Consider the following 26,074-nt stretch of genomic DNA (forward strand, 5'->3'; position numbering starts at 1 on the left):
TGCCCAGTAATAATGCAATAAGTTTGGCAAGGCCAGCATCCCCCCCCCCCCCCCCCCCCCCCCCCCCCCCCCCCCCAAAGTCCCCACTCCAGCGGCACCTTGATCTTCCTTCCATTCTAAGTTTGGATGTTCGCAGATCCCTGCACAATGTTCAGCATCATTCACGACTTCTCAGATACTGAAGCAGTTCATGTCCAAATGTAGCGAGACCTGGGCAATATCCAGGTTTGGGCTGACAAGTGGCAAGTTACATTCTCGCCACACAAGTGCCAGGCAATGACCATCTTCAATAAGACAGAATCAAACCATTGCTCTTGACATTCAATGGCATTACCGTCACTGAATCTCCCACTATCAACATTCTGAGGATTACCATTTACTAGAGACTGAACTGGTCTATCCATATAAATACTGTGACTATGAGAGCAGGTCAGAGGCGAGGAATCCTACAGTGAGTAACTCCTCTCTTGACTCCCCACAGCTTAAGTCAGGAGTGTGATGGAATGTTTCCCACTTTCCTGGATGAGTGCAGTTCCAACAACACTCCAGAACCTTGACATCATCCCAAGACAAAGCAGCCCAATTGATTGGCACCCCTTTGACATACCTTCACTCCCTCCAGTACTGACACAGTAGCAGCAGTGTACAGCATCTACAAGATGCATTGCAGGAACTCACCAAGCCTTCTTAGGCAGCAACTTCCAAACCCACTACCACTTCCATCTAGAAGGACAAGGGCAGCAAATGCCTGGGAACACCACCACCTGGAGGTTCTCCTCCAAGCCACTCACTATCCTGACTTGGAAACCTATTGCGATTCCTTCACTGTCGCTGGGTCAAAATCCTGGAACTCCCTCCCTAACAATACTGTGCTGGTACCTACTCCACATGCGCACCACCACCTTCTCAAGGCAATTAGGGATGGGCAACAAATGCTGGCCTAGCCTGTAATGCCCATATCATGTAAATGAATTTTTAAAAACTTTTACACTATAATTAAAACTTTGTGGCTCTTCTAAAACAGCAAAATGAAATGCTTTATCCCCAATTGTTATGCTTTGAAAATTCCTGCCTTTTAAAGGCCAAAAGCATGTCATGTCATTAGTTAGTCTTAATCAAGTTCTGATGAGATGTGTGGGTATATATATATAATTTGTGTTCCATTAATATGTAATCATAAAATAATGAAACATTGATTACAGAGGGTGCATTTATGAAGATTCTTCAGAAATGTGTACATAGTGTACAAGTTGATAGCACATTTTAGATATATTTCTTGATACTCAAGGTGATCTATATTGAAACAACATTTTGCCTCTTTGCAGCCATCAGGTATTGTGATAGGTGTCAAATAATTAAACCTGACCGATGCCATCATTGCTCTGCCTGTGACATGTAAGTTGATTTTTATACATTTGTAAATTATGGCTTTTGTTTTAATAATAGCAACTTTTGGAAATAGGTGCTCTCAACCCCACAAACACACAGCCTTCATTCTACGACCTTTCTAAAGTTAATCTGGCTATGTTGTATTTGGGTTTAAATTACAAAATGCACTGGGTGCTGAGATTAGCTTTGTGCCTCACATACTCTGCAGGATAAATTTACAAACTCGGACAAAAGGAATGGACAAAGTGAAGACTGGCTCCTCCATTTTATTTTTTAATTATGTGGAGTTTTTCAAATCATTCACTTATGATGCAAATTTCTGTAAGCATAGTTTGGCCAGATACCATGTACCAGTAAAGATACAGCCACACTACTACCTCAGGATAGTAAATGGGTTGGGGAAATTGCGTGTAATGAGGGTGTTGACTACACTGAACCTGTCTCAATTTTCAGCCACAGTACTGTACTTTGACTCCACTGGTAATAATGTGGCTGGGGCTTGCTCTGTGTTCAGTTTCTGCTCATTGCTAATTTGATATGGAATTTAAAATAAGGAGGGATATGTTTTGATGACTGCTTCTTGAATATGAAAGACCTGCAACTCTCATACATTAAACACTAAATTTTGTACTTGTAATGTTATGGATGAGAAACTCAGTTTTTGGCTACTGCTTACTAAGGCAGAGTTACAGTGTCACAAATGTAGCCAGCAAGTACAAATCTGCGCAATGCATAGTGAACAGGAACCACACACAAGTCCCATCCACAGCATCGTACATTGTGATTATGGTTTCAAATTAGAGCTTGTCGGTGTCACCCATTATTCAAAGTGCAATTCTTGCATATTTCAGGAAACACATCAGCGCTTGAATTCTTATCCGTAAGTTTAATTTATGCATGTGGGCAGTAAGCAATTGCTGAGTGGAGTCACAGTACAATTGGGATGGCAACTTGGTAAATTCGTAGAAAAAAAAAATAGGTGTAGGCCATTTGGCCCCTCGAGCCTGCTCTTCCATTCAATATGATCTTGACAGATCCTCTACTCCTGCGTTCTCCCAACTCTCATTTGTACACAATAACAGAACAAAATTTTAGATTATCATTACTAGTTAATTCATGTGAATTTGAGATTTTTTACGTGGGGTATATTAATGACTGAGCCATATAACAAGTGTTTTTGTTAGAGATGCAAATCTTTAACGGTCTGGTTGTACCATATCTAAATACTGATCATTGTAAATATTGTGTATATGTTGTAAATATATAAATATTGAACGTTGCATTCCACCCTCAAATTTTATATATAGGTGTTTGTGTTTGATCCTACGAGAACTTAGTAAGATGTGCGATAGTTTCAATTTGACAAGTTCGTTAGAAATACGTTTTAAAATGTAAAGTAGGTTTCTGCTTTTGGATTTAGTGGATTTAAAATTTGATTTTTAACTGCCCTTTCCCCATTTTCAAAAAGCTACTGTTTATCTCTAATAGTAAACTGAAGAAATATTTTGCTGAACTTGTCTGTTCCATCCTTGAGTTTTCATATTGCATGTCCATTATCATGGTTTACCTTGAGGCAGGGATTCCATCTACAAACCAGGTTATCTTACTGCTCAGTATCTAGGTAAATGTTTGTTAGACCTAGGGACTGAAAAGTAACTCTTTCTTATTTCTCTATGATAGTGTAAGCCATCACATGGAAACAGGAGAATATACATTTTATGAACTCAAACTCTGGGAACATAGAACTTGGGAGAAGGAGTGGACCATTCAGCCGTTGAAGCCAGCTCTGCCATTCAGTAGGATCATGGCTGGTCTCAACTCTACTTTCTGGTCAGCTTCCCCCATAATCGTCCGGGGGGAGGGGGGGGCAGTGGGACAGTGGTATTGTCACTGGATCACTAATCTTGGAACTCAGGGCAATGCTCTGAGGATCTGGGTTCGAATCCCATTATGGCAGATGGTGAAATTTGAATTGAATAAAAATGTGGAATTAAAATTCTAATGATGACCTTGAAACCATTGTTTCAATAGGATGTGGGGTGAGGCGATGCGCAGGGTGAATTTGACCTTGTGTGCAAGGATGAGCTTGATTCAGTTTAAGGTGGTGTATATGATGAGTAGGTGCTTCCAGGGGTGCGGACGAGTGTGAGAAGTGTGGCCGTGGACCAACAAATCACGCGCATATGTTCTGGGGTTGCGAGAAGTTGGAGAGATACTGTGGGAGGGGTGTTTTGGATGCTTTAAAAGATTGTGGAGATAGAGGCCAGCTGGACCCTATGGTGGCAATTTATTTTTGGGGTATCGGAAAAGCCGGAGCTGATGGAGGTGAGGAAGGCTAACATTGTGGCCTTCGCCTCACTTGTTGCTCAACGAAATATTCTGTTGGGATGGCAGTCAACATCACCACCGGGGGTGGCAGCCTGGCTGGGGGACCTGTACAACTTTCTCCGGCTGGAAAAGATCAGGTTCGAATTGAGGGGATCAGCAGAAGGGTTTGAGACACAGTGGGGACTGTTCATGACCATGGTTGAGGAATTGTTGGGCTGTGTGGTGGGGAGGTGGAAGGCAATGAAAAGGGAGGAAAACTTGCACAAACTGTGAATTGTGAGGCATGGAGAATGTTTTTTAATTCATTTACGTCTTTGTTCTTTTGAATATGTTTGTATGCAATACTGATTTTTAAAAATTAACCAATCAGTCTTAGAAAATTACCTGAAATCTTTAGCCCTTGATGGCCCAATAATTACAGTCACCAGGTTTGTAAATTTAAAAACGATTTTTGTCTATAACCGAGAACTATAATTAAATATGTAGCAAATACAATTGGTTAACCATCATCTAATTCCTCCCCCCCCCCCCCCCCAACCTCCTACACATGCTCCTCAAGGCAAATAAACAGTGGAAGAGAGGAATGAATAATAAGTAAAAGGGATAAAAAAAGTCTTTGTTTTAGATGGTTGTCTTTAGCACACTGTCCTTCAAACCAGGCTTTCAGGTTTCTGCTTTCCAGTCTGTAATGGTTTTCACTGTAGATTCATTCAGCTCTCTGCACTTTCAGAAATACAGTAGCTTTTCTGTAGAAAACACTTAAGAGAGTAGGTCCTTTTCCCTGAATGTCCAGGATTGAAACTCTGCTTTCCTTAGGTCTCTGGAAATCATCCCACTCAGGCAGGATCCAATCACCACCTGTTACCAGGCAGAATACATTCTTTTAGCCAATTCATTGGCCACCAGCCAACCAATTGAACTGCATCCCACCCCATCTCTCTCTGCCAGAGAGTCTGAGTTTTGATGCCCAAAGCTAGCAGAGTGTACTATGTTGTAACTTTTGAATTTTCTTCTTCCAGCTTATTTTCCAATAAGCATCCATGGATCAAAATGATAACAGCGAAAATAAAGTAAGAAGTCTTATATCACCAGGTTAAAGTCCAACAGTTTGTTTCAGATCACTAGCTTTCGGAGCACTGCTCCTTCCTCAGGTGAATGAAGAGGTAGGTTCCAGAAACATTTATATAGATAAAGTCAAATATGCAAGATGATACTTTGAATTCAAAGTATCGTCTTGCATCTGATTCAAAGTGCCAACTTGTATCTTTAGCTTTGTCCATATAAATGTGTTGTAAGACTTTTTACTGTGCTCACCCCAGTCCAACGCCGACATCTCCACATCATGGCTAGCAAAAATAAAGTAAGGGGATATAAGGGAATCAGCAGGACGGGCTCTTACACCACCACCTTCTCAAGAGCAACTACTAAGGGCAACAAATACTGGTCTAGCCAGAAATGCCCAGATACCATAAGTGAATTTTTTAAAACTCCTTTATTAAAGTCCATCTAACCCGGCCTTGAATAAATTCAGTGACCCAGCCCCCAATATATATATATTTTTTTGAAGAGTTCCAAAGACTAATGGTTCAGGAAGAAAAAAGTCCTCAAACTGTATCCTTTAGTTCTAGTCTCCCCGACAAGTGGAAAGATATTCCAGTATATTCATTGTGCCAAATCAGCGGATTTCATCAAGTTCATCTCTCATTCTTCTGAACTCCAATAGGTAAACATCCAATCTGTTCAAACTTTCTTCATAAGATAAGCCCTTCATCCCAGGAATGAGTTGAATTAACCTTTTCCGAACTGTTTCTATCATTTTTCAAAAGAGACCAAATTTACACACAATACTCGAGATGTCATCTCACCAGCTGCAGTAAAAAAAACCCTACTTTTGTATTCCATCCCCCAAGCAACAAACATCAACAATCAATTTGCTTTTTAGATCATTTGCTATACCTGCATACTAACTTAGTAATTCATGTACCAGCAGGGCCGGCTCAAGGCACCGGCAACTCGGGCGACTGCCCGGGGCGCCATGTGCTCGGGGGCGCCAGAGACTCGGGTCCCGCGCATGCGCAGTTGGGCCGGTGCCAACCAGCGCATGCGCGGTGGCTGCCCGCCCCCAGGGTGGCCCCCCGGCTCGGTCCGCCCCCCCCGCTCAGTCCCCCCCGCCCCGCCCTCGGGTCCGCCCCCCCGCCCCGCCCTCGGGTCCGCCCCCCCGCCCCGCCCTCTGGTCCGCCCCCCCGCCCTCGGGTCCGCCCGCCCCCCCCGCCCCGCCCTCGGGTCCGCCCCCCGCCCCGCCCTCGGGTCCGCCCCCCGCCCCGCCCTCGGGTCCGCCCCCCGCCCCGCCCTCGGGTCCGCCCCCCGCCCTTGGGTCCGCCCCCGCGCCCCGCCCTCGGGTCCGCCCCCCCGCGTCCGCCCCCCCGCGTGTCCGCCCCCCTCTCGGGTCCGCCCCCCCGCGCCCGCCCCACCTTCGGGTCCGCCCCCCGCGTCCGCCCCTCCCCCGCCCCCCCCCTCGGGTCCGCCCCCCCCTCGGGTCCGCCCCCCCCTCGGGTCCGCCCCCCCTCGGCCTCGCCCCCCCTCGGCCTCGCCCCCCCTCGGCCTCGCCGCCTCGCCCCTCCTCGGCCTCGCCCCCCCGCCCCTCCTCGGCCTCGCCCCCCCGCCCCTCCTCGGCCTCGCCCCCCCGCCCCTCCTCGGCCTCGCCCCCCCGCCCCTCCTCGGCCTCGCCCCCCCGCCCCTCCGCCCCTCCTCGGCCTCGCCCCCCCGCCCCTCCTCGGCCTCGCCCCCCGCCCCTCCTCGGCCTCGCCCCCCCGCCCCTCCTCGCCTCGCCCCCCCGCCCCTCCTCGGCCTCGCCCCCCCCGCCCCTCCTCGGCCTCGCCCCCCCGCCCCTCCTCGGCCTCGCCCCCCCCGCCCCTCCTCGGCCTCGCCCCCCCCGCCCCTCCTCGGCCTCGCCCCCCCTCGCCCCCCCCCCCTCGCCCCCCCCCCCGCCCCCCCCCCCCCAAGGGCGCCGAAGTTCAGCTTGCCCGGGGCGCCAGCAACCCTAGAGCCGGCGCTGTGTACCAGGACACCCAGATCTCTCTGTACCACCGAGATCTGAAATCTCTCTCCATATAAATAGTTTGCTGCTTTTCCATTCTTCCTGCCAAAGTGAGCAAGTTCCCACATTATACTCCATCTGCCAAATTTTAGCCCACTTACATAACCCATCTATATCCCTTTGTAAACTCTGTGATCTACTCTTTACAACTTACTTTCCAATCTATGGTGGTGTCATCAGCAATTTTAGCGACCGTACATTTGATGCCTTCATCCAGGTCATTAATATAGATTGTACATTGTTGGGGTCCCAGCACTGCACTGCACACCACTAGTTACAGCTTGCCAACCTGAAAAAGATCCACCAATCCCTGCTCTCTGCTTCCTGTTAGCGAACCAGTCATTTATCCATGCTAAGATGTTACCACCAACACCATGAGCTCTTATTTCGTGTAGGAACCTTTGATGTGATAGCTTATCAAAGCCTTTGGAAATTTAAGTACACCACATTTACAGGTTCCCTTTATCCAACTTGCTTGTTGCTTCCTCAAGGAACTCTAATAAATTAGTTCAATAATCTCTCTTTCACAAAACCATGTTGGCTCTGACTGATCCTATTATTATTTTTCTTCTTTTAAAAAAAATTTAGAGTACCCAATTCCTTTTTTCTAATTGAGGGGCAATTTAGCGTGGCCAATCCACCTACCTTGCACATCTTTGTGTTGTGGTGATGAGACCCACGCAGACACGGGGGAATGTGCAAACTCCACACGGACAGTGACCCAGAGCCGGGATCGAACCTGGGACCTCGGCGCCGTGAGACAAGCAGTGCTACTCACTGAGCCACCGTGCTGCCCTCTATTATTATTTTTGAAGAATTCTGCTGTAACCTTCTTGGATTCTCGCAACTTCCCTTTGACAGATGTTAGGCCAAACTAACTGTCCAATAGATCCCAGTTTTCTGTCTCCCTCCTTTTTTGAATAAAAGGGTTTAGATGTTTTCCAGTGTGCTGCGACTCTTCCAGTATTTTGGAAGATTAAAACCAATGTCTCTACTAACTCTGCAACAATTTTTTTTTAAGACTCGAGGATGCAGGTCAGCATGTACTTGGGACTTGTCAGCCTTTAGGTCTCATAATGTTTCCCAAAACCATTTCCTTAATAATGTTAATTGTTTTAAGTTCCTCCCTCCATTTTACCTCTTGATTTTCAAGTATCTTTAGCATTTTTAAAAAAAGTCTTCTACAGTGAATGTAGACACCAAATGCCTGTTCACAATGGTGGGCCCTCCTGTATAGCACGTTGGTCACCTGAATGCACTGATATTTTGCTGACTGGGAAATCCACAGATCCCCAGTTGCTCCCTGGGAAGCTCCTGAGGCAAAGAATTTGAGTGCTGTCATCATCTTCAAGGGCACTGGTAGGGGGAAGCCTCCATCTTGGAGCATGTGGCTCAGGGACTATTGGAACAGGGACTAGATTCTCTGGTCCCCCAGCCGCGAGTTTCTTGACTGCGCGTGGTTTGCTGGTGGCAGGATTCTATCTTCCCACCACTTGTCAATGGGATTTCCCATTGAAACTGCCAGCAGGAAAAGAAAATCTCAACATCCGGCCCCAATCTCTCTGGACAAACACAGCCTTGCCCTGTACTGCCCCTCGCTCATTTGTAAATAGGAGACTCGTGAACGCTAGACCCTTGGTGCTGCCAGTTGTCTCCGCAGTCTGCGTCTTTGCTCCTCAGTCTCCTGTTGATGCTCACACCCTGGTCTCGTCCCACATGCAGTGCCTCCTGCTGGAGCTGTGTGTGCAGATACCTTTGCCTCCTGCCTCGATTGAACAATAGAACATTATAGCACAAAGCTTCCTGGACCACTGGATTCAATCTCACTTTTGACTCCTCTCTAAAGGGCAGCATGGTGGCACAGTGGTTAACACTGCCACCTCACAGCACCAAAGACCCGGGTTCAATCAGCCTTGGGAGACTGTGTTTCTGTGGAGTTTATATGTTCTCCTCGTGTCTGCGTGGGTTTCCTCCTGATGCTCCCGTTTCCTCCCACAGTCCAAAGATGAGCAGGTTAGGTGGGTTGCCAATGTCAATTCCCCGAAGTGTCCAAAAGATTAGGTGTGGTTGCGGGGATAGGGTGGGGAAATGGGCCTTGGGTGGGGTGCTCGTTCAGACGATCAGTGTATACTTGATGGGCCGAATGGCCTCCTTCTGCGCTGAAGGGATTCTGAGATATAGAAGATCAGAACGGGTAAAGGGTGCTGAATTCAAAGGTGTGAATGAAAAACCCATGACAGAAGTTGGGCAACTAAGCTTTGGCACCTTGGATCACATTGTTCCTCGTGCTACCTTATCCCTGGACTCGAGCATATACATAAAGGTGAGCAGCATTCCATTCTACAGGTGTAACATCTGGAGCCCTGTGGGTGTTGAGAACTTGTAAATTACATTATTGAACCAATGTGACTCTAATTCCACTCACTAACTGAGCAGAACAATGAGAATTTGTTTGCTCGTGGTGAATGAATGGAATCTGTTTAGCTACTGATGAATTGCATTAGTCGTTAACCTGTGACTCCCCTTCACTAATGGGATGGCAGAATTGATGCAGCTGTGCCCCCTTGACAGTAGCATTCAGTCCCCAAGGTTGCATTCCTGGCTTCTACTTTGTAGCTTTTCCAAATTTGACATGACCCAATCCCTATCAATGCACGCCAGGAGAACTTCAGCTTGCTCTTGCTTCCTGGGAAATGGGCTCTTAAGTCCTGTGTAATTGACCTGTCCACAGTAGCGGCACCAACAAGTGAGTATGCATTTGAAGAAGGTGTCCCAGGGGCCAGCTTCACAATCCTCCCATACTTCCTCATCCCCCTCCCAGACAGAACCAATCTTTCTATTTTGGATGACAACATTTTACCTGAGCTTTGAGATGATGGTGTTGTATCTTTATTACAGTATGGAGTTCAACTCTCCCTCCCTCACTGTCTGTAGGCCTCTGATTTACCTGGAGCCTCACGATGTGCAGGTAGAGATGCCTCCTGTTGTTTTCAAGCCTCCCCTCCTAATACTGGATCCTGTCGTTGTGGTGGTGGACACGCACATAGAGGCTGTGTGCACTCTCACTTACAAGGGTTCCCCACCATGAGAGCTTCACAGTCACAGCCCTCCATGTGTCCATTCTCTCATCAGCCCAGTACAGAGCCCATTACACCCAGGTTCAACTCTGGCGCATCTCAGAATATCTTTATACCCTTAATGCTCTCTGATTAACTACTTGGGAGAAAATTAACCATCGATGCATTCAAAACCATTTCAAGATCTGAGTAAAAGGCATCACCATAATGCATTTCCTAACTGTTTGAGGTTATTAATCATTCATTCATTCATTACATGGAATATTTTCCCGTACAAATTACAGCTGCCGCTTTCAGTAATATTCAAAGTTGCTGGTCTGTATTTCACCAAGTTGTCATGCTCATCAAATTGAATAAACATAGAACATACAGTGCAGAAGGAGGCCATTAGGCCCATCGATTCTGCACCAACCCACTTAAGCCCTCGCTTCACCCTATTCCCGTAACCCAATAACCCCTCCTAACCTTTTTGGACACTAAGAGCAACTTAGAAGGCCAATCCACCTAACTGGCATATCTTTGACAAGTAAAAAGCAAAATACAACAGGTACTGGTACTGCTGAAATAGTATGCAGCGAGTCTGTGAGGAAGGATAGACAGTTGATAGGGCAAAGTTGCACTCCATGGAATAGGTTAAAGTGTGTCTGTTTCAATGCAAGGAGTGTCAGGAATAAGGGAGATGAACTTTGAGCATGGATCAGTATTGGGTGGCAGATCTTGGAAGAGTGCAGAAGTAACAGAGTTGTTGTCATGGGTGACTTCAACTTCCCTAATATTGACTGGAACCTCCATAGTGCAAAAGGTTTGGATGGAGCAGATTTTGTCAGGTGTGTACAGGAAGGATTCCTGACTCAATATGTAGATAGGCCGACTAGGGGGGAGGCCATATTGGACTTGGTGCTCGGCAACGAACCAGGCCAGGTGTCAGATGTCTCGGTGGGAGAGCATTTCGGTGACAGTGACCGCAACTCCTTGACCTTTACATAGTCATGGAGAGGGATAGGAACAGACAATATGGGAAGGTATTGAATTGGGGGAGGGGAAATTATACTGCTATTAGACAGGAGCTGAGGAGCATAAAGTGGTAACAATTGTTCTTTGGGAAATGCACAACAGGGTTGTTTAAGGAGCACTTGCTGCGAGTGGCGGATAGTTTTGTCCCACTGAGACGAGGAAGGAATGGTAAGGTGAAGGAGCCTTGGATGACGAGAGAAGTGGAACTTCTAATCGAGAGGAAGAAGAGGATCAACCTTGCATAAGGATCTGGCACGGCTCTAGAGGGTTACAAGAAAGGAGCTCAAAAATGGACTTAGGAGAGCTAGAAGGGGGCACAAAAAAGCCCTGGCGGGAAGGATTAGAGAAAACACCAAGGCATTCTACACTTATGTGAGAAATAAGAGGATGTTCAGACTGAGTGGGGCCAGGGATAGTGGAGAGAACTTGAGCCTAGATTCTGAGGAGATGGGGATAGGCCCGAACTGAATATTTTGCTTCAGTATTCACTAGAGAAGAGAACCTTGTTGCTCATGAGAACAATGTGAACCAGGTTAATAGACTCAAACAGGTTGATATTAAGAAGGAGGATGTGCTGGAAATTCTGAAAAGCATCAGGGCCTGACGGGATATACCCAAGGTTACTACAGGAAGCGAGGGAGGAGATTGCTGCGCCGTTGACAATGATCTTTGCGTCCTCACTCTCCACTGGAGTAGTAGCGGATAATTGGAGGGAGGCAAATGTTGTTCCCCTGTTCAAGAAAGGGAATAGGGAAATCCCTGCGAATTACAGACCCATCAGTCTTGCGTCTGTGGTGAGCAAAATATTGGAAAGGATGAGAGATGGGGTTTATGATTATTTAGAAAAACATAGTTTGATTAATGATAGTCACCATGGCTTTGTGAGGGGCAGATCATGCCTCACAAGCCTCATTGAATTCTTTGAGGATGTGACGAAACACATTGATGAAGGTCGGGCAGTGGATGTGGTGTATATGGATTTCAGTAAGGCATTTGATAAGGTTCCGCATGGTAGGCTCATTCAGAAAGTTAGGGGGCATGGAATACAGGGAAATTTGGCTGTCTGGATACAGAATTGGCTGGCCGAAAGAAGACAGCGAGTGGTAGTGGATGGAAAGTATTCCGCCTGGAGGTCGGTGACCAGTGGTGTCCCGCAGGGATCTGTTCTGGGACCTCTGCTCTTTGTGTTTTTTTTATAAATGACTTGGATGAGGAAGTGGAAGGGTGGTTCGTAAGTTTTCTGATGACACGAAGGTTGGGGGAGTTGTAGATAGTGTTGAGGGTTGTTGCAGGTTACAACAGGACATTGACAGGATGCAGAGCTGGGCTGCAAAGTGGCAGATGGAGTTCAACCTAGATAAATGTGAAGTGATTCATTTTGGAAGGTTGAATTTGAATGCTGAATAAAGGGTGAAAAGCAGGATTCTTGGAAGTGTGGAGGAACAGAGGGATCCTGGGGTCCACGTACATAGATCCCTCAAAGTTGCCACCCAGGTTGATAGGGTTGTTAAGAAAGAGTATGGTGTGTTGGCTTTCATTAACAGGGGGATTGAGTTGAAGAGCCGTGAGGTTTTGCTGCAGCTTTATGAAACCCTAGTTAGACCACACTTGGAATATTGTGTCCAGTTCTGGTCGCCTTATTTTGGAAGGATGTGGATGCTTTGGAGAGGGTACAGAGGAGATTTACCAGGATGCTGCATGCACTGGAGAGCATGTCTTATGAAGAAAGATTGCGGGAGCTAGGGCTTTTCTCACTGGAGCGAAGAAGGAAGAGAGTTGACTTGATAGAGGTGTATAAGGTGATGATAGGCATGGTTGGAGTGGATAGCCAGAGACTTTTCCCTGGGGTGGAAATGGCTGTCACGAGGGGACATAATTTTTTTTTTTTAATAAACAATTTTATTGAGGTAGCTTTTGGCTTTGTAAACAGTTACAGACATCAACAGAATGAAAGCAAAAAAGGCAAAAATGTGCAAACATCCACGTACATTCAATACTTCAATCGTAACATACTGCACAAGCCCGCTCCTCTCCCACCGGTACTACCCGCCATTTTATCCCTCCTACTCTACTCTACCCCCCCCCCCCCCTGCTGACGCTCACTCTCCCGCAAAGAAGTCAATAAATGGTTGCCACCTCCGGGCGAACCCCTGTACAGATCCCCTCAAGGCAAACTTAATTTTTTCCATACCCAGGAAACTCGACATGTCCGCAAGCCACAACTCAGTCTTCGGGGGCTTTGAGTCCCTCCACGCCAATAGTATTCGTCGCCGGGTTATCAGGGAAGCAAAGGCCAAAACATCGGCCTCTTTCTCCCCCTGGACTCCTGGGTCTTCCGAAACCCCAAAAATTGCCACCTCTGGACCCTTTTCGATTCCCGGCTGGGTCACTGTCTGTGTGGAGTCTGCACGTCCTCCCCGTGTGTGCGTGGGTTTCCTCCGGGTGCTCCGGTTTCCTCGCACAGTCCAAAGATATGCGGGTTAGGTGGATTGGCCATGCTAAATTGCCCGTAGTGTCCTAGAAAGTAAGGTAATGGGGGGGGTTGTTGGGTTACGGGTATAGGGTGGATACATGGGTTTGAGTAGTGTGATCATGTCTCGGCACAACATCGAGGGCCGAAGGGCCTGTTCTGTGCTGTACTGTTCTATGTTCTCTATGTTCTATCGCCACCCTTGTTTTTAGCACCCGGGACATGACGCCCGCAAATCCCTCCCAGTACCCCCTAAGCTTAGGGCATGCCCAAAACATGTGAACGTGGTTCGCTGGTCCTCCCGCGCACCTAGCGCATTGTCCTCTATCCCAAAGAATTTGCTCATCCGAGCCACCGTCATGTGAGCCCAGTGAACGACCTTAAATTGAATCAGCCCGAGCCTGGCACAGGTCGCGGTCGAATTTACCCTACTCAGGGCCTCTGCCCATAGCCTGTCCTCCATTTCCCCGCCTAGCTCCTCCTTCCATTTAAGTTTCAGTTCCTCCGTCTGGGACCCTTCCTCCCTCATGAGCATCTTATAAATATCAGAGACTCTACCCTCCCCTTCTTCCCCCCTAGAGACTATTCTGTCTTGGATCCCCATTGGCGGGAGGTGTGGGAAAGATGGGACCTGTTTACGAACAAAGTCCCGCAACTGTAGGTACCTAAAATCATTTCCCCTTACCAGCCCAAATGTCTCCTCCAAGTTCCTCAAACTCGCAAAGCTCCCTTCCAGGAACATATCGCCCACCCTTCCCACCCCCGTCCGCCGCCATGCTCGAGACCCCCCATCCATACTCCCGGGGCAAACCGATCGTTGTCGCAGATTGGCGCCCAAACCGACGCCCCCGTCTCCCCTACATGCCTCCTCCACTGGCCCCATATCCGCAAGGTCGCCACCACCTACCAGGCTGGTGGAGTACCTGGCCGGCGGCAGCGGTAGAGGAGCCGTGACCAGGGCAGCCAAGCTGGAGCACCTGCACGAAGCCGCCTCCACCCGCTCCCAGATAGACCCCGTACCCACCATCCACTTCCTTATCATAGCGATGTTGGCCGCCCAGTAATAATTAATCAGACTCGGCAAAGCCAGCCCTTCCTCGCTGCGGTTCCTCTCCAGCATCGCCTTCTTCACCCACGGGGATTTACACGCCCAGACAAAGCTCATGATCATCCTGTCAACTCTTTTGAAGAAGGACTGTGGGACAAAGATCGGGAGGCACTGAAAAACAAACAGAAATCTAGGGAGGATTGTCATCTTTACAGTCTCCACCCTCCCTGCCAGCGACAGCGGGAGTGCATCCCATCTCCAAAACTCTCCCTTCATTTGCTCCACCACCCTGGCCAAATTTAACTTGTGCAGCCTGCCCCAGTCTCGTGCCACCTGGATTCCCAAATACCGGAAATTTTTCTCAACCAGCCTAAACGGTAGCCCTCTCAATCTGTTCTCCTGGCTCCTTGTCTGTACCACAAACATTTCACTCTTGGCCGTATTTAATTTGTATCCTGAAAACTGGCCGAACTTCCTCAACATTCCCAGTATACTTCCCATCCCGGCCACTGGGTCCGACACGTACAGGAGCAGGTCGTCTGCGTAAAGAGAGACCCTATGTTCTACCCCGCCCCTCACCATCCCCTTCCATCCCTCTGCGGCTCTCAGCGCAGTCGCCAGCGGCTCTATGGCCAGCGCAAACAGCAGCGGGGAGAGCGGGCAGCCCTATCTGGTCCCTCGGTACAGCCTAAAGTACTACGACACTTCTCTGTTAGTCCTGACACTAGCCGACATAGACATAGAACAGTACAGCACAGAACAGGCCCTTCGGCCCTCGATGTTGTGCCGAGCAATGATCACCCTACTCAAACCCACGTATCCACCCTATAACTACGAGGTAGTTAACTACCCGCAACCCAACAACTCCCCCCCCCTTAACCTTACTATTAGGACACTACGGGCAATTTAGCATGGCCAATCCACCTAACCCGCACATCTTTGGACTGTGGGAGGAAACCGGAGCACCCGTAGGAAACCCACGCACACACGGGGAGGACGTGCAGACTCCGCACAGACAGTGACCCAGCCGGGAATCGAACCTGGGACCCTGGAACTGTGAAGCATTTATGCTAACCACCATGCTACCGTGCTGCCCCGTGCTTCGGGGCCTGATATAATAATTTGATCCAATCCACCAGTCCCTCCCCGAACCCAAACCGTCCAAGCACCTCCCATAGATAGTCCCACTCCACCCGGTCAAAGGCCTTCTCGGCGTCTATCGCCACCACGACCTCCACCTCCCTGCCCACCGGGGGCATCATTATCACATTAAGTAATCTTCTCAGGTTGACCGCCAGCTGCCTAACTTTCACGAATCAGTTTGGTCCTCCCCAATCACCTCCGGTACGTAGTCCTCCATTCTAACCGCCAGTACCTTTGCCAGGAGCTTGGCGTCAACATTTATCAGGGAGATTGGCCTGTAGGACCCGCACGCCTCCGGGTCTTTACCCCGCTTCAATATCAGTGATATAGTGGCTTGCGACATTGTCGGCGGCAGGGTCCCTCTGTCCCTTGCCTCATTGAAACCCTCGCCAAGACCGGGCCCACCAGCTCAGAAAACTTCCTATAGAACTCTACTGGGTATCCATCCGGTCCCGGGGCTTTCCCCGACTGCATGGCCTTTAGGCCCCCCAATACCTCCTCCACTCTAATCGGGGCCCCCAGCTCATCCACTCACCCCCCCACATACTGTTGGGATGTTAACCCGTCCAGAAACCTTTAAATCTCCTCCGGTTCTTCCGGCAGCTCCGAAGTATACAGCTTGCGATAGAAGTCCCGGAATACCTTATTCAATCCTGACGGGTCCTCCACTTTGCGCCCCTCCCCATCCATCACTCTACCTCAGGGGTGGGCAAACTTTTCCGTGCAAGGGCCACATTCAGAAATTCACAATTTTAAAGGGCCGCATAGTATATTAATTAATAGTCCCGGTTGTAACCAATTAGCGTGCGGCATATACCTCAGCGCTTCCCCCGGCGGCATCCTGCCTTTAGCCCTCTTTTTCTCTACTTTTCAAAAATGGCGCTTCACCCGGTTATGATTCTGGGCGCCTCATATAGAAAATAGAACATAGAACAGTACAGCACAGAACAGGCCCTTCGGCCCTCGATGTTGTGCCAAGCAATAATCACCCTACTCAAGTCAACGTATCCACCCTATACCAGTAACCCAACAGCCCCCCCCCCCAATTAACCTTATTAATTTTTTTTTTTTTTATGACTTGATCTTGGTGGGCCGCATGCGGCCCGCGGGCCGTAGTTTGCCCACCCCTGTTCTACCTATTTCCCTGGCCGCCTCCCTCCTCCTGAGTAGCTGTGCTAACAGTCTGCTAGCCTTTTCCCCATGTTCGTAAACCACGCCCCTCGCCTTCCTAAGCTGTTCCACGGCCCTACTCGTGGATAATGCCCCCAGTTCCGCCTGTAGCCTCTGCCTCTCCCTGAGTAAAACCTCCCCCGGGGACTCCGCGTGCTCTTCATCTATCCGACCCATTTCCCTGACCAATCTATCCATCTCTGCCCGGTCTGCCTTGGCTCTGTGGGCCCCAATTGAAATCAGCTCCCCCCGCACTACTGCCTTTAGCGCCTCCCACAAGATCACCGCTGAGACCTCCCCCGTGTCATTCACCTGCAGGTAATTTTGCATACACCTCCGAAGCCTCTCACTGATCCCCTCCTCCGACAGCAGTCCCACGTCTAGTCTGCATTGCGGGCGTTGGTAGCTCGCCCCCCCCCGATCTGCAGGTCTACCCAGTGCGGGGCATGGTCTGAGATAGTAATTGCCGAATATTCCGTGTTCTTTACCTCCCCTATACAATCCCTGCTTAGTACGAAGAAATCTATCCTAGAATATACTTTATGGGCGTGCAAGTAAACCGAGTAGCCCCTTCCTGTCGGCTGTCTGTCTCTCCAGGGGTCCACTGCCCCCATTTGCTCCATAAACCCTTTCAGCTCCCTTGCCATTGTTGGGAGTCTACCCGTTCTGGGACACGACCGATCCAAAGCCGGATCAAGGACTATGTTAAAGTCCCCCCCCCCCCCATTATTAGCCTGCGAGAGTCCAGGTCCGGGATCTTCCCCAGCACTCTTTTAATGAAGTCCACGTCATTCCAGTTCGGGGCATATATATTCACCAGCACCACTCTTCTCCCCTCCAATCTGCCCTGTACCATCAGGTATCTGCCCCCCCTGTTTGCGGCTATGCCCTCCGCCTCAAATTGCACCCACTTGTTGATCATGATTGCCACCCCCCTGGACTTTGAGTCCAAGTCCGAGTGGAAGACCTGGCTAATCCAGCCCTTCCTTAGCCTGGTCTGGTCAGACACTTTCAGATGTGTCTCCTGCAACATAATAACGTCCGCCCTCAGAGCCCGCAAGCGCGCGAACACCCGCGCCCTCTTAACCGGCCCATTCAGTCCCCTGACGTTCCAGGTGATGAGCCTGGTCGAGGGGCCACACACACACACACACACACACACACACTCACACTCACACTCACACTCACACTCACGCTCTGCCCCCTCCAGCTCCGGGAGGCCGACCATCCTCAGGTTGTTCCTGCGGCCTCTATTCTCCAGCTCCTCCACTCTGTCTAGCAGTCTTCTCTGCCGCTCCTTCAGCCTGTCAACTTCTAGCGCCGCAACCGTCTGCGCATCCGCTTGCTCCTCCACCGCATCTCCCAGCTCCTTAAATTTAACATCTTGCGCATCCAGCCTCTGGTTCAGCTGATCCACCGTTTTCTGGATTGGGTCCAAGCTGTCCCGCTTCAGCGCTTCAAAACTGGACTTAATTACCTGGAGCATGTTACTCAGCGCCTGCTGGATTGCTGAGTCCGGGGTCCGTGTGTCCGCCATCTTAGGTTCTAGGTAAGTTTCTTCAGGTCCTTGTCTCTGTCCCTTTTTCTCTCTTTTCTTCTTCCTCCTGGACTCCCGCTGTTCCATGTGCCGCAGCCCGCTCCTCAGCACTTTCGCTGCCGCCTTCCTTCAGGTCCGTGGTCCCGCTATCGCGGGGAATCAGCCCCTAAACGCCCACAGGAGTGAGAGCCCGCCGAATGTGTGGCTCACTCGGACATCGCCGCCACCGGAAGTCGAGGGGACATAAATTTAAGTTGATTGGAGGAAGGTATAGGGGAGATGTCAGAGTTAGGTTCTTTACACACAGTGGTGAGTGGGCGGAATGCACTGCCAGCGGAGGTGGTGGAGTGATTAGGAGTCATTAGGGACATTTAAGCGACTCTTGGACAGGCACATGGACAGCAGTAAATTGAAGGGGTGTAGGTTAGGTTGACTTTGGATTCGGATAAATGGTCGGCACAACATCGTGGGCCGAAGGGCCTGTACTGTGCTGTACCGTTCTGTGTTCTATGCTGTGACTGTCACCAAAATGTCCATACCAGAATCCAGCCTCCTAAAATATTTACTTTTAATAAAATAAATATGTTTGCTGAAACCACAAATTAAACAAATATCAGAATACTTTCATGAAGACCAATGATATACATATTTGTAATGAGTCCAACATTGCTTGAACGTCAGCACTTGGATAAATCCAAACAATTCTCACAATCTTTATTAGTGTCACAAGTAGATTTACATTAACACTGCAATGAAGTTACTGTGAAAAGCCCCTAGTCACCACACTCCGGCGCCGAGTAGAATTCAGAATGTACAATTCACCTAACATCATGTCTTACGAAACCCACGCAGACACTGGGAGAACGTGCAGATTCCACACAGACAGTGATCCAAGCCGGGAATCGAACCTGGGACCCTGACGCTGTGAAGCTACAGTGCTAACCAGTGTGCTAACATGCCGTCGAGAGCATGGAATCCCTTGTGTCTCGTGGCTAATATTTATCCTTCAACCAACATCTAAATCAGATTATCTTGTTATTTATTTCATTTCTGTTTGTGGGACTTACTGTGCACAACTTGCCTGCCACATTTCCTACATAACTAGTGACTCCAGTTAGAAGGTTGGCAGTAAAGTGCTTTAGTGTGTCCTGAGATTGTGAAGGACATATTTGGCTGCTATTTGTTTTGCATTGTAGTAATAAAATACATTGGTAATATAAAGAAAGAGGGACAGACACTGTTCCAATCACACATTTGCTGGAATGACCACATTTAGCAAATACCACTATGGTATTTGTGCACGTCAACTGAAACAACACATTGTGTACAGATTGCATGTAACCTTTTTTTCATGCTGTAAACCTCTATGACTCAATAAAGTTGCTGACATTCTCAGTTTACAGAAACAATTGTTGAGAGTTCACCTGATTTTGCATCAATGTCAACTTTAGAAAGGCGAAACAGCTGAAAACCATCATAATATCTGAAATGAATGCAAATGAGAACTGGCTAAAATAATTAAATTCTGAAAATCATTGAAAATTAAGCCGAAAACCCCATTGAAGGTTCCATCTCAAAATAATTGATTGACACACAGCTCATCATCTATTCACAATGACAGTCTCGTGGAATGAGTCAAGTAGATCAGTTTGCTAGCTTAGCTTCGTTGAAGAATTGATGGGATTGAAAATGAATAAATCCCCAGGGTCTGATAATCTGCATCTTAGAGTACTTAAGGAGGTGGCTATGGAAATACTGGGTGCATTGGTGGTCATCTTCCAGGATTCTATACTCTGGAACAGTCCCTGCAGATTGGAGGGTAGCGAATGTCACTCCAATATTCAGAAAGGGAGGTAGAGAGAAAACAGCGAATTATAGACCAGTAAGCCTAACATCGATAGTGGGGAAAATCTTGAGTCCATTATCAAGGACTTTATAGTGGAACATTTAGAAAGTAGTGGCAGGAACAGACAGAGTCAGCATGGATTTATGAAGGGGAAATCATGCTTGACAAATCTGTTGGAATTCTTTGAACATGTAAACAGTACAGTTGACAAGGAGGTGCCAGTTGAGGAGGTATATTTTGATTTTCAAAAGGCGTTTGACAAAGTCCTGCAAAAGATATTATTGTGCAAGATTAAAGCACTTGGGATTGGGGGAAGTGTATTGAGATGGATAGAAGACTAGTTGGCAGAGAGGAAACAAGAGTAGGAATTAATGGGTCCTTTTCAAATTGGCAGGCAGTAACTAGTGGGGTGCCACAGGGAACAGTGCTGGGACCCCAGCTATTCACAATATATATTAATGATTTGGATGAGGGCACAAATTGTAATATCTTAAACGTTTGCAGACGATACCAAGTTGGTGGGAGGGTGAACTGTGATGAGGATGCAGGGATCCTACAACAAGATCTGGACAGGTTGGGCGAGTGGGCAAATCAATGGCAGATGTAGTAGAACTTTGGTAAGTGTGAGGTTATTCACTTTGGAAGCAAAAACAGGAAGGCAGATTACTACCTGAATGGTTGCAATTTGGTAGAGGGGAGTATGCAGCGGGACCTGGGTGTCCTCGTGCACCAGTCGCCGAAGGTAAGCATGCAGATGCAGCAGGTGGTAAAGAAGGTTAATGTTATGTTGGCCTTCATTGTGACAGGTTTCAAGTACAGAAGCAGGGATGTGTTGCAATTGTACAGGGCCTTGGTGAGGCGTGCCGTTTTGGACTCCTTTTCTGAGGAAGGATGTTCTTGCTCTCGAGGGAATGCAGCAAAAGTTTACCAGACTGATTCCAGGGATGGAGGGACTGTCATATGAGGAGAGGTTGACTAAGTTAGGATTGTTCTCGCTGGAGTTCAGAAGAATGAGTCATAGAGACTTATAAAATTCTTACAGGACTATACAGGGTAGATGCAGGGAAGATGTTCTCAATGGTGGGTAAAGAACCAGGGATCACAGTCTGAGGATTCAGGGTAAACCATTTCGGACAGAGATGAGGTGACATTTCTTCACCCAATGAGTGGTGAGCCTGAGGAATTCAATACCATAGGACGTAGTTGATGCTCAAACATTGAATATATTCAAGAGACGGCTGGATATGGCACTTGGGGCAAATGAGATCAAAGGCTATGGGGAGAAAGCAGGATTAGGCTATTGAGTTCGATGATCAACCATGATTGTGATAAATGGTGGAGCAGGCTCAAAGGGCCAAAAGGCCTGCTCCTCCTATCTGCTATGTATCTGGACGGCATGGTGACACAGTGATTAGCACAGTTGCTTCACAGCTCCAGGGTCCCAGGTTCAATTCCCAGCTTGGGCCACTGTCTATGCGGACCCTGCACGTTCTCCCTGTGTCTGCCTGGGTTTCTTGCAGGTGCTCTGATTTCCTCCCACAGTCCAGATGTGCAGGTTAGGTGGGTTGGCCATGCTAAATGGCCCTTTAGTGTCCAAAAAGATTACGTGGGGTTACTGGGTTACGGGGATAGGGTGGAGGCATGGGGCTTAAGTGGGGTGCTCTTTCCAAGGGCCCGTGCAGCCCAATGGGCTGAATATGTCATCTATGTAATCAATAGACAAAACCTCATTAATTTTGTGCTAACGTTTGTGTTTTTCAGGTGTGTATTAAAAATGGATCATCATTGCCCTTGGTATGTTATGTCATACAGTATACATTTTAGTTTTACTTAAGTAACAAGTGAAGTAATCTGTAGTGAAAACATCTTTTGCTGAAGGAATATTGACATGAACCTTTCTGGCACCCGCTCTAATCCTTCGTAAAGTGCAGTACCCAGAATTGGACACAATACTGTAGTTTAGATCCAAAAGAATTTCTTAAAGCTTCATTATAACATTCTTGCTTGTGTACTCTGTGCCTCTGTGCACAGATACCCCCATGTTCCTCTGCTCCTACACCATCTTTAGACTTGGACCATTTACTTTCTATAGCCTTTTCTTTCTGCCCACGAAAATGTACCACTTTGCATTTTTCTGTATTAAACTTCATCTGCCATGTGTCTACCCATTTCTTCTAGCCTATTTCCTTTTGAGGCTGATCACTATCCACCTCAAAGTTCCGAATACTTCTAAGTTTTCTGCCATACACATCAAAGTCTAGGTCGTCAATATATAATCAAGAAAAGCAATGGTCCTTGCACCAATCGCCATGAACCCTACTGTATACCTTCCTTTGGTTTGAACAACAATAAAATCCCCTATCCCTATTGCTTTCTCTACTGTCCTCCTGTCCCCCTCTACAGTTGCGCTACTTGTGGTGCCACAGACTTGGCTCTGGCTGTATTCCCCAGAAGAACTATCACCCTAACCAATATCCAGATCTGAATCTGAGACAAAATGAAATCAAGGGTTTCCTTCACACTCTGCCTGTGTGTGGTTGTCACCCATTCCATCTCCATCTGCAAACACCATCTCCATCTGCAAACATGTAAGCTGCAGGTTGACTACCTCTAGAAACGTACTGTCAGCCTCTTGGATGCACTGCAGTGACTTTATCTGCCGCTCAAGCTCTGTATTCTAGAACTCAAGGTCCTCTAGCTCAGTGCATCTCAAACTATCTGATGTGGTGTACCGGCAGTTTTTTTTTCAATGTGCCAGGGACCGGTAAGCGAAACAAGCCAATCCAGGATTACTGTCTCTTTCTTTTCTGGAAACACTCCCAAGTACCGGCAGATGATGGCTCGAGTACCGGCACCGGTACTCGTACCACACTTTGAGAAGCACTGCTCCAGCTGACGATACGCATTTGTGGTTGTCCAGGGCATGAGAAGTTCTTGGAGTTTCCACATAGGCCAGGATGAGCATCAGACTGGACTGAGGTGCCCTGCCTTGCCTATATTTATTAGACTATATAATGAACAAATAAACTAAACCATTATTAAAGACGTGAGTAAAGATCTGGTTAAAAATGGGGAAATAAATTAAGGTGAAATACCTCATTTTTTGTAATTGCCTGTACAGAAAGTGGTTTCAAGCATTTTGTTCAAATCCATTCCTCAGTTTATATTCAAAGATTAAAATATAAATCATTGGCCCCTATGCAAGCTTATGATAATTGATTAATGTGAAATTTTGTAGTAAATTGGTGTTTGGATGCACTCTACATATTGCCTAATAACCTGCAATTGTTTCCTCTTAGGGTGAATAATTGTGTGGGATTTTCGAACTACAAATTTTTTATGCTTTTTTTGGCATATTCCTTGTTATACTGTTTGTTCATTGCAGCAACTGTGCTACAATATTTCATCAAGTTTTGGACAGTAAGTTTATCTTTATTTTATGATTGAGTCATTTCTGTTGCATGTTCTGTAGAAGTGTGTGAAACTTCTATTTTGTTTTCCCATTTAAAATGATAAAGTCTTGATGAAAAACTGTAGATTGGAACCTCAATTATCCAAATGTCCTTCTCCCTGGAAAATTAGTAGACAATCAAAAGTCTCAAATTATATCACTGAATGCTGCCCTGTGCATTGAATGTTGTACACCTCCTCACCATCTCTGTCGCAGCATTTAGCTTACCAACCTACTTCCGCTCCTCCAGAAACACATACTATTGCTTAACTTGCTGCTAGTTCATACTATCTGCTAGCATGCAAATCAACAAAAGACCCAAGATTTGTTCCCAATTATAATTGTTTCTGGGCAACTGAATTAAGTGTTGAAAGCAGTATATTATCAGACAGACACCGCTCAATCGACAGCCTCTAACATTCTAAGTGCAACAACCTTATAAATTCAAACAACCTGACAGTTTAACCATGTGACTTGCCAATGTTTAAATAACTCTTTCAAGTCGGTAATTGCTGAAATCAGTGCTGTAGAGGCTGTTGACAGGATTGCTGGAGTTGAGCATGCAGCTCCAGTAACTGGGGGTATACTGTTGCATCATTGAGCATTTTGATCAGCAGGTCACACTGCTATGTTTGTAAGTGAGGTAGCTTTAAACCAACAGATCTGTCAGGACCAGTGTAGGTGAATGAACTTGAGAATTTGCACGTAACTCTCCTTGCAGATAAAGGCAGCATGGATAATTGGGGTTCTATTGTAGTTGCAAACTTGATAGAGTCTGATCATATTTTTAAATGTCTAACTTGCACAATTACTTTGATATTTATAGTAGCATAATTTTAAAAATAAAGTTTTATTTTCTGGAACTATCATGGGAGAGTTCAACCCTGATAAACGTGTAACCTTTGAACTGTAGTTAACACAACTGATTGGCGAATGATTTCATCTACAACCCATCTAAATATGCAGAAATTCAGTATAAACACAACATGCACGTGTTAAACATATTTCACACAAAAGTGACTTCCCCTCTTCTGAAATTTACTGCAGTCCCTGTGTGAAAATTTTGAATTTACTCTATTTAATTGTGGATTATTAACAGAATAGTTAAGTAATTTACACAAGTTTGGGTAAAGGATCAATCTAAAATACCATACTTAAGAATTTTAGTGATCACCGAGATTAGGGTGTTGATGATCAAAAAATTTCTTTTTATATTTTGTACATAGTACCAGTGTTAAGCACTTCCATGGAATGGATTTCAAATCCCCATACTTTGCTTCAACAGTGCACTTTAATCCAAATTAACGAGCACTGATAATGTTCCAGTGTGATTTTTATCTTGGGCACCAGTCATACTTAAAACTGGCAATTGATGTTGAAATCTCAATAATTTGACACCAGTAGGAATTTCACTGAGGCTATAGCCTCATTTCATGAGGAAGCAGCAGAGGGAGGAGATATTCATCCCATCCAGCTAGGCTAGATACTGGCCTAGGTCCTATTGATAATATGAGCATGTGCTGCTTCATTACTTCCATCTAGCCTTCTTGGATCAAGAATTTCAGACAATGGGACTGAATGGAAATACGTGTTTTAAACACAGTGGAAAGTGGATGTGGATTGGGTATGCGTTTATCTGGCGTGGACATTATTTAAAGGGAAAGTCAATTTCACAACAGCTATATAAATTGCTCCATTATATTTAGAGACCCAGATTTTAGTAAGTGAGCAAGATTTTAGTACCTAATTGCCATTCATGCACTTTAAAATATCCTTTAAATTTGCAAATGTGCGAACTGTTAGGATAATCTCATTTACATAGTCTTTTAGGAGGACTGCTATCTTGTCATTGACTGTTGCTTACTGAAATCTTTGGGTTACTGATGTATGTGATTGGTAGAAAATGTTAACAGGTTCTAACGAGCATTAGGTACATATGTTTTTCCAGAACAGAAAATTTCCTGAAAAAATCTGGGATATTTCACATGGATTTCCATTTGTCATTTCTCTTGCTCTGATCCAAATATTTGGAATGAAATACCAATGAGCTACTTGAAGGGCTTATCTTTCATGTTAATCTCCATCTGCATTAGGACATTGAAACTTGCTGGACCAGCATTGCAAAGTGCCTGGGTTTCTAGGATTAAATTTGGAAGACACTTCCTTGGTTGTTTTATACCACCAAGTATATTCAGAAAAGTTCTAATGTCTTAAAAATTCTCTCGAGTAAAAATATCAGAATAAAAATGTCAATTTGAGGATTATCTCCTTATTTTTAATTGTGAAGCTGAAGTATTTTAATTTTCTTAAGTATTCAACTGTAACAAAGTAGCCAGATGACAGATATATAACCCAATTTTAGCTGTGTTCCTGCTATTTGCTACAAAACTAACATAATTTTCTGACGATCAATTTGTTTGCTTCTGCTGAAGAAGTTGTTTTTGATTTTAAATTGGATTTTTGCTTTGCCCTTTGTTTAGGCAATTCAACCATTGTTTCTCAAT

The 26,074-nt window shown here is 46.6% G+C and overlaps 1 protein-coding gene across 4 annotated transcripts in view; it reads left to right on the top strand.

The window, feature by feature from the left end:
* The window catches only part of LOC119977858 (palmitoyltransferase ZDHHC20-B-like), a 130,398-nt gene that overhangs the window by 54,330 nt on the left and 49,994 nt on the right, over positions 1 to 26,074 (top strand). For all 4 annotated transcript variants that reach the window (XM_038819116.1, XM_038819117.1, XM_038819118.1 and 1 more), the window contains exons 5-7: positions 1,326 to 1,395; positions 21,881 to 21,913; positions 23,419 to 23,539. In XM_038819116.1, the coding sequence (XP_038675044.1) occupies positions 1,326 to 1,395; positions 21,881 to 21,913; positions 23,419 to 23,539 (224 nt within the window). The remainder of the gene's footprint in view (positions 1 to 1,325; positions 1,396 to 21,880; positions 21,914 to 23,418; positions 23,540 to 26,074) is intronic.

Source organism: Scyliorhinus canicula, chromosome 14, assembly GCF_902713615.1.
Source record: "Scyliorhinus canicula chromosome 14, sScyCan1.1, whole genome shotgun sequence".
In the NCBI taxonomy this organism is placed as follows: domain Eukaryota; kingdom Metazoa; phylum Chordata; class Chondrichthyes; order Carcharhiniformes; family Scyliorhinidae; genus Scyliorhinus; species Scyliorhinus canicula.